The 9,627-nt window shown below is 33.2% G+C and overlaps 1 protein-coding gene across 3 annotated transcripts; it reads right to left on the bottom strand.

Annotated features, from left to right (window-relative positions):
* Nucleotides 1-5,473: 5,473 nt before the first annotated feature.
* Nucleotides 5,474-8,971, bottom strand: LOC133307598 (universal stress protein PHOS34-like). 3 transcript variants are annotated; one of them, XM_061508136.1, is made up of 4 exons: nucleotides 8,593-8,971; nucleotides 8,124-8,224; nucleotides 7,888-8,009; nucleotides 5,474-5,749 (listed from the first exon to the last, which is right to left on the bottom strand). In XM_061508136.1, the coding sequence occupies exons 1-4, from the start codon at nucleotides 8,774-8,776 to the stop codon at nucleotides 5,662-5,664; spliced, it is 495 nt and encodes a 164-aa protein (XP_061364120.1). In that variant the 5' UTR covers nucleotides 8,777-8,971; the 3' UTR covers nucleotides 5,474-5,661. The 3 variants fall into 3 exon arrangements, with proteins under 3 accessions (XP_061364120.1, XP_061364122.1, XP_061364121.1); XM_061508138.1 differs by having other exon boundaries at nucleotides 5,474-5,738; XM_061508137.1 differs by having other exon boundaries at nucleotides 8,124-8,215.
* Between the last annotated feature and the right edge of the window lie 656 nt (nucleotides 8,972-9,627).

The following is a 9,627-nucleotide window of genomic DNA, read 5'->3' as shown; positions in this document are numbered from 1 at the left end:
CATATGACAAATGGATAAATTTGTCATTCCAATACTTTGCTTCTTTACTATATATGGGCTTAAGATCCCATTTTCACCACCAGGCGTAGACCAAACTCAAAAAAGTGGGGCTTTTGGGCCCTATTAGTTCCTATTTTGCGAGAAGAATTATAGTGCTCCTGTCCCATGAAATTTTGGATGCTCCCTTTCTCAAACCTGCGCCGGGGTGGGGATGGGATAAAAAGAAAAATGATAGGGACAAAAATGGGAGAAAAATTTCCTCATGTGAAAGGGACCACCAAATAATTAAACGGGCCTGGGGGAGGGGATGGGAAAAGAAGAAAAATGATAGGGACAAAAATTTGATTTAGCAATGTCGTGATATTGAGGATGTCTGTGTGACTAACAAGGCGAAGGCTGTTAAGGAATCGGAAGAAAAAGAAGCAAGTGTTTCAACTGCTTGAAAGGATAGAAAGTATGATAGCAAAGGCAAAGGAAAGAGTATATAAGTCAAGCAACCGTTTAACAAGTTCAAAAGGACTTCTATTCAGCAAGGGAATTTCGGAAAGCCTCGTACCATTTTCGAAATGTACATGTTGTGGGAGAACGCATATGGGACATTGTTCTTCCGGTCAGATCATTTGCTTTAAGTGTGAGAAAAATGGCCATTATGCTAGTGAGTGTTCTTAGAGAGATCAAGGTTGCAACGACACAAGCTGTTACACTTCAGATGATTCCAGCATCACCAGCTGTTGGTAGAGTTTATACTTTAGATCACCGGCAATTAGATAAGGCTCCTAATCTTGTCCGAGGTATAATTTACATTGATGGCTACGATATTGATGTGTTGTTTGACTCTGGGGATAAGCATTTTTTTATTGCTAGTCCAATTGCTATGGGGTTAAACTTGCCCATATTTAAGCTTTCTCCACTTTTGAGGGTTATTATCGTTACTGGGAAGAAATACAACGCTTCGTCTATATGCAAAGGCGTAGCTTTTAAGTTGGATGGTCGAGATTACTCAGCGGATCTTATATGCCTACCATGGTCAGCTTAGAGATCATTTTGGGTATGGACTGGTTGTTAAACAATTATGCGATGATAGACTATTGTGCCAAGAAAACTATGATGTCTTCTTGCAAGTCTACTACCAATTCTTCTCCTTATTTATCATTACTTCAGGCTAGAAAGGCCTTGAGAGCAGGGGGCATGTGGATATTGTGCGATGATAGACTATTGTGCCAAGAAAACTATGATGTCTTCTTGCGAGTCTACTACCAGTTCTTCTCCTTATTTATCATTACTTCAGGCTAGAAAGGCCTTGAGAGCAGGGGGCATATGGATATGTCATGTTTGGAGGTTTGGTGGGTGAGACCGGGGAAGATCTTATCGATATTCCCATGGTGATTGAGTTCACTGAGGTATTTCCAGAGGAAATTCCTGCACTTCCACCGCATAGGGAGATAGAGTTCTCCATTGATATATTGTCTGGTGTGGGGCCTATCTCTTTGGCGTCATACCGGATGTCACCACCAGAGTTAGCGGAGCTGAAAAAGCATATTGAGGAACTCTTCGCTAAGCAATTTATCAGATCAAGTGTGTCCCCTTGAGGAGCACCAGTCATCTTTGTAAGAAAGAAGGATGAGAGCATGAAATTATGCACCTTCGGTCTGGATACCATCAGATCCTGGTGAAGCCATAAGATATTCACAAGACCGCATTCCAGTCCAGATACAGACATTATGAGTACCAAGTCATTCCGTTTGGAGTCACTAATGCTCCAGCCGTATTTATGGATAACATGAATCGAATCTTCCAACCATACTTGGATCATTTCGTAATTGTTTTCATTGACGATATCCTAATCTACTCCAAAAGCAAAGAGGAGCTTGCATATCACTTAAGAATAGTTCTACAAATCTTGAAATAGAAGCAGTTGTATGCAAAACCCTCTAAATGCGAGTTCTGGCTTTCAGAAGTAAAATTTCTAGGGCATGTCATCTCTATTGAGGGAGTGGTTATGGACCTTATTAAGATAAAAGCAGTGATGGATTGGGAAAGACCCAAAGTGGTTACGGAAGTTAGGAGTTTCTTGGGATTGATAGGTTATTATCAGAGATTTATCCTATCTAGTATTATATAGTGTATTATCAAATACTAAATAGTTTTATCTTATACAATACATTATCTTATACAATATTATGCCAAATATTGGATAGTATTAAAATTTAATCAAGCTTGATTAATATTATCTTATATAAAACATTATCTTATACAATACCACATCAAATGCTGGATAGTATTAAAATTTAATCAGATCTTATACTATTAGATATTATCCTATTTTGTACACCAAACATTTCGTTAGTGAAAAAAGAAAAGAATGTAGGTAGGAGCTTCTTCTTCTTTTATCTAGGTCACTATATTTCGGTTGGAGACAAAGGTTTTAATCATGTCCTTAGAAGAAAAAAACCGCTATGTACTATATTTTAGATTGTTATAGAGACATACATTTTTTTCTTTGGGATGAAAAATCACTGCGCACTTTCCTTTGGGCTAAGGTAGAGGAAAGTTTGTCGAAGTCCTTATAAGCAAAAAACTGAACTCGTTTTGAATAAAATCTCAAGCGGATGCTTGGAAACGGGACTTGTCTCATGCATTATGATTCACCGTGTCTCTCTCTCTTTCCTTTTTTTTTGGATATAAAGGGAAGATAATACAAAAAAACTACAAAATACAAAGCCTTGGGTTGCAAACGCCAATGGAGTCTCTTACAATCAGGAAATTACATTCAGGGGGAGGTTCTTCCAGAAAGTGAGTTTCCCAATCATGAAAGTTCGGAGCGTGGTCTGCAAGCCAATCTGCGAGCATGTTGCCCTCCCTGAACATGTGGGTAATCAAAGTGCTCCTACTCCTATTCAGAAGCTCCCTAATTCTGTTTATGAATGAAGCCATGGGGTGATGAGCTTGGCAACCAATTGTGATAAGATTGATAGCCAGCAATGAGTCCCCCTCTATCCAAATATTCATGTGACCTGTGTTCCAAGCCATCTTTATTCCCCCTAGAAATCCTCTTAATTCTGCAGAGAGGGAATTCCTATGACCAAGATTGCAGCAAAAGCCCATGATCCATGTTCCTATAGCATCTCTCAAAACACCCCAATAGCTAGAGATGGTTCTCTCGTGGTTGCAAGCACCATCGACATTTAATTTTAAGCAACCTTCTGTTCGATGATGACTTGGGATCTTTGGAAAGATAGGAATGCTATGATTTTTGAAGGAGTGCAATCTCAATGTAGAGAAATTTCAATTAAGGTTAAGAGCCTAGTTTATAATATTTTAACTGCAAATCATATGTTGAGCTCTAAAGGCTTGATGAATCCCCTAAAGAGGGAAATAATGGTTTCTTTGGATCCAACACTTTTTTTTAAAAAAAATAATAAAAAAACATGTGTTGGGTCAATTTACTAAACCTTCTTTCAATATGTTGCACCTTGCTCAATTCTTGCATCGTTCTGATTAGGGTTGTTAATGGGCTGAGTTTTTATCTTAAAAGGTTAAGCCTGTGTTTAAATGTGTTAGTCTAATTTAACATATTACCTGTTATGAATATAATTATCGGCCTGTGGCCTGATTTATTTACAAAAAATAAAAATCTTGTTTAGCATGTTAGTTTGTTAAAAAAAAAAGGACAACAAATATTTATTCAAGCAGAATATATGATCAGCAACACTAATAATTTCACAAAGATTCATATATCCAATGTATATTCAAACAGGATAATATAGAACAAAATTATTCAAAAAATCTGTTTAATCAATAAAATAGGATAAAATAGGTTGAGGAGAGAGAAATGACTATTATGAGTAGTATAAAAAATATAAAATAAAAATAAAAATAAATATATTAAGCCATCTTGAGAGGCTCTAAGGCCAGACTTTTAAATTAGAGTCTGAGACTTTTTTGTTAAATGAACTTTTATACAAGTTCAAGTCTTATTTTAACAACCAATTTTAGACATATATGTCCAGGCCTTAACGAGCCGGATCAAAAACTGGTAAAAAGCCCCTGATTCATTTACCATATCTAATTAATTATGATACTTCTAACATATTCATCCGTGCATATAGGGTGCACTAATCAAAGAAGTTGCGCGCACTTCCTATCCTTAATGTGTAAAACAATCGAGAAGAATTACTTTGTGTTCTGGACACTTAGATACTCGTATTTTTTCCTTAGTTGCAGAATATTGGAGAATAAATCCTCCAATTTTACTAACAACTTATAGATTATGCCCTTGGAGATATTTACCATTTGCATAACACATAAAGACAAGCGTGAAGGGAGGTCAAACATTTCATCAAACACCTTATGAGCATTACGTATAAACCTTATGGGATAATTGTCACTTCCAATACAAAAGGAAATTAAAAATGGCATTTGCTCGTTAGAACTCGGCCATGCGCAAGGATCATCCATTAGTTTTTTTAACAAACGATTATCTACATGGGAAAACAATTGGTAAAGGTAACGAGTGTCACCGAAGGAGCCAGAATTTTTTCACGAAAAGAAATGAAAATAAAATATCAAAATTATAAATCTCATTAAGATTAATAAGAACAGTTAATTATTGTACTAATAATTTATTATTATTAAAATATTACTATAATAATAATAATAATAATAAATTAAAAATTTAAATAGGAACAATTCACGACTCTCTTTTTTTCTTTGGATCTGCCAACAGGGTGTGGAAGTAATTAATGAGTGATATTTCAGAGGTGGGAGAAAGAGAGAAAAAGTTGAAAAGAGAGGAGAGAAATTTTTTTTGATCCAAGTGTCAATTTTTTAGTGGAAGGATCATGATGATCCTAGAGCATATTAAAAAATTCTGTAATTAAGAGAAGGTTGGGTTTCATAATATATATGTGTAATTAACCATTTAAATATAAATAAATGATGTTATACATGGTCTACTAAAAAAAGAAAATGGAAGAATCCGTTTATAAATTTTTACAAATTACAATATGTACTTACGAAAGTACATAGTGTAATCTAGTGTACTTCCGAGAATATATAGTGTAGTTTATAAATAAAAAATTTATAAATATAACCCTAAAAAAATGATGTTATACATGAAACAATTGCGAAAAAAATTATAATAAGACATGAATTGTTTGGAAGCACCTACACTTCAACATGGTTGTCAAATCGGCATTCTATGAGGTATGTCTCATATACTTTTGAGTACTTAATTTTCAATTATTATTGTTAAATTCTTATACGTTATCTTCTTGTCTCTACAACGATGAAAGCTAACTTATGAAATAGTGATGTTCTTATTTTAATTTAAGATTTATGTTCATTATGTTAATTTTATATATTTCATCTTAGCCATAGCTTATTATATAATTTCTAAATTTACTATATTCACATGTCAATGTCGTGTCTAATTCATATTCCATAGTAACCCATATTATATGCAACAAAATCATCATAACAACTTAGTAATATGTAATAAGTAATAACTTATTGTTCGATACATAAATATGAAACTAGAATAAACTTGACAAAAGTTCATCTCAAAGCATAGGATATAAATTATCAAATTCAAATATAAATTTCATATGCATTTATATAATTGGTATAATTATTATGTATAATAGGAAGGCAAGGAGCGGTTTAATGTTTGAACTTGGGCTTCTTCACAATCATCACCGAACAATGAGCATGATGAGCGCAATGGTCACTGACGCTCCCTAGAACCGCTCTGCAACAATATTGATTAATTGATGAATGTTGATGGCCTCATTTTAATTATCAAAAGGATCATAAAATTATTTGAAGAAAATCAAACTAAGAAATACTTAGTGATAAAAAAATACTATATATTTCTCTCTAATATCTTTTACACTTGGCACAACTGTTAGTAAGAACTTCAAAATTTTGAAAATGTATTACTTAAATAAATAAATTTTCCTATACTCCAAGTAGGGGTGTTAAACGAAGCAGGGACCTTTGGCTCGGCTCGTAAAGTCCTGAGTTTACATGTCTAAAATTGATTGTTAGCATAAGGCTTGAACTTGTATAAAAGCTCGTTTAATAAAAAGGCCTCAAAATTCAATTCAAAAGCTCGACCTTAGAGCTTCTCAAACTGGCCTAGTATATTATTTTTTTATTTTATTTTATATTTTTTATACTACTTGTAATAACCTCCTGTTTCTCCTCAATCTATTTCACCTTTTTATTGGTTAAACAGACTTTTTGAATGATTTTGTTCTATATTATGTTGTTTGGATATACATTGAATATATGAATATTTATGGAATTACTAGTGTTGTTGATTGTATATTCTGTTTAGATGAATTTTTGTTGTCTTATTTTTTCTAAACAGGCTAAATCAGACTTTTATTTTTTGTAAATAAGTCATGCCACAGGCCGATAGTTATATTTATAACAGGTTTGGTCAGACTGACATATTTAAACATAGATTTAGCCTTTTAAGGTCAAAGCTCAGCTCGACTCGACCTGTTAACACCCCTAACTCCAAGGGATTGTTTTCAGTTTTGTTTATTATATTTATTAATTTATTTTATATTTTTTGATTATTTTTTTATCTTATTTATTATTATTATTATTATTATTATTATTTCTCAATGATTTCATATACCGCCTCAATTGATTTGAGATAAATGTATTTTTGATGGTTTGGATATATTACTTACATAGATAATATTACTGGCTTTTTGACCCTTTTATCTTTTATTAATTAATTAATAACTATTTTGTCCCTCATTTAAAACTATCTACTAATCTGCCTCTCTTTAATCGATTAACTTAAAGATTTAATTGATTAAATGGTCAAAACCGACAAAAATAATTGACTTGGAGATTTAATCGATTAAATCTTTAACTTAATCAATTAAATCTTCTCCACAAAAAACAAAGGAAAGCATATTGTGCCATAATCTCAGCCATTATTAGAAGGAATACATCTATCAATCATATCTCGTGGTTCTGTTGGAATAACATGAGCAAATGTTATATATACCTAATAACCAAACCCATCGAAGATTTTAATGTTGCGGAATCTGCCAATGTGTGTGATTTTGAACCTAAAGTGGTATAACACCTGTTATGTGAAGCTTAGGGGGCGTTTGGTTAGGAGAAATCTTTTGAATATTGGAGAAATATAATTACTAGAGAAGTAGTAGAAAAATGAGTTTGATAAGAAAATTAAAAAAAAAGTTGTTTGGTAAGTCAAAATTTTACCGGAAATATTGACACAATTTTACCATCAACTTTTTCATTTACCCTGCAAAATCACAATACCACCCACTGGGTGGGATTTTTCTTTTGAGAATTTGGTTTAAGATTACACACAAAAAGTTTCCCCATCAATACAATTTTTTTAAGTGCTACCAAACATAGTATTATTGAATGTCCACCCTCACTTCCTCATGCATCCTACAAAAATCCTCCAACCAAATACCACCTTAAGGATTAGGATTGCTAAAGTAAATTTTTTTTAGCAAACCCTAACTCAAAGAGAAAGCAGTGGTGCAGTGCTAGTTGAGGTTTCAGCTTTTTGCTTTTGTGGGGTGTTGTTGTTGAGTTGAGTGTTTGGTTTCTAAGAATTGGTCACTGTTTCTTTCCATTGTGCAGCGAAATCGAGCATGTTTCTTCTGTGGGGGAGATTTAATCGATTAAATTTTCAAGTCAACTCTTTTTGTCAGATTAAATCTTCAAGTTAATCGATTAAAGAAGGGCAGATTGGTAGATAATTTTGAATGGAGAACAATATGATTATTAATTAATCAATGAAGGATAAAAGGGTAAAAAAAAAAACCTAATATTACTTCTTAATCTTGTATAGAATAAAATAGTCTTCAGTTCATTAATGGATACCTTTTGATAACTCCATAACCATGGCTACCCAAAACCAATACGGATGCGTGGTGTCTTTCTACTGCATCACACAGCACATTCCTGGCATCACCTTCAACCACTTCCACTAGCACATCACGAACCTGCAAATCAATGAGCCAAAATTGAAAAATAACAAATTTAATTAAAGTTATGTTCACCACATAATAGTATAATTAAACATATGCACATTCTACACAAAGACAGAAGAGAACTACCAATTTACTGGCACAAACTTGCTTAGCCTTTTCTGTAATTTGATCAGCAATCTGTTTCAGCTGCATCTCTACGGCAGGAAAAATTTCAGACCCTATGGCCCCTGCTATTCCATCAACAAGTTTAGTAGTTTACCAATACAATGTATTTGTGTGTGTATAGACATACTAATTAATATTTCTGTACGAGATAAAATTATCTTCTACACACATAAGAATATTGTGATATTCTTATGAGATTATTTGAAGAAAAGAAATAAAAAAAAAAATACGAGTTTCACCTACTTTGACATGTAAAAGATAAAATTATCTCATATTTAAAAAACAAATGTTAAAAGAGAAAAAAAAGGGGAAAGGAGGGGAGGGGAAGGGGGAGAGTAAATAAAGTCTAAGCGCATATGCCATATGGCCCGAAAAGGAGATCGGATTTCGGTAAGTGTTGTTTCCCTAGCAATGGACAATAATAATTTACCTGGTCCTGCCATACTGACGGCAACTGGAGGAGAGGGTTTGGCATTGACAATTACAAGATTAAAAGGAGCATTTGAACCAAAAGGGGTGAAGAAATGGTCTAGGGTCCACTCCAAGGCATAGTTGCTATGCTCATGCTCATCAATGGCTAACACCATCACTCGCTTCTCTGAACAACTCTCCATTGAGCAGATAATTTATAAATAAGACGAGACTAACGCAAATATATATGAGTGGAATGTATGTTTACACTGTATATATACACCGCGAAAATAAAGAGATAAAATCATGAGGAGGAATGTTCTTATATCGCAACACTTTATCCCTTTCTTTTCCCGAGACAAATAGAGAAAAAAGGAGTAGCCGGATTTCTGTCTTATTTTTTTCGTAAAAGAATCACCGCAAAGAGAAGTGTAAAGTATTGTATTGTAAGTTGTAACAATTTTATTTTATTATTAAAGGGTATTTCAACTACTTTATCTTTCTATCAGCTCAAAACCTCGAGAAAACTTTTGGTGCAATAGTAATAGGTATATTTATACTAAAATAAAATAAAATTGGGACTTAAAAAGAATTATATAAAATAATATGAGTTTAAAAAGAAATTTTTTTTCTTGTACTGAATAAATTTCCCGAAACCTCAAAGGTATCCATCCATCCATCCATATTGCTGGGCTGTCGTACAGCAATTACCACCCAATCTGGATGCTTGAGTTATTCAGTAGTCAATAAATTATATTTCTTAAGCAAATACTTTGCATTAAATTTCCTATCAAACATTGCTTAGTTAATTCATCTAAGAAAAAAAAATTAGTTTTGGCTTTTCGTATTCTGGAGAGAAGATATTTCAGAATGCAACATGGCTTCTTTTATGATGTTTTGCTAGTTGAGATATAATTGTTATTTAGGATCCGTTTACAATTTTTTTTTACAAATTACACTAAATCTGACCGGTCATACACTCTTGATTGAAGTATGACCGGTCAGACATAATATAGTTTGTAAACAAACAATTTGTAAATATAACATTCCCCTT

Source organism: Gastrolobium bilobum, unplaced genomic scaffold (genome assembly GCF_033153095.1).
Source record: "Gastrolobium bilobum isolate Gb01-03AN ecotype WA unplaced genomic scaffold, APGP_CSIRO_Gbil_v1 utg7663, whole genome shotgun sequence".
Taxonomy (NCBI): Eukaryota; Viridiplantae; Streptophyta; class Magnoliopsida; order Fabales; family Fabaceae; genus Gastrolobium; species Gastrolobium bilobum.
Note: the sequence above shows the minus strand (reverse complement) of the source record. Positions and strands in the feature narration are given on the sequence as shown.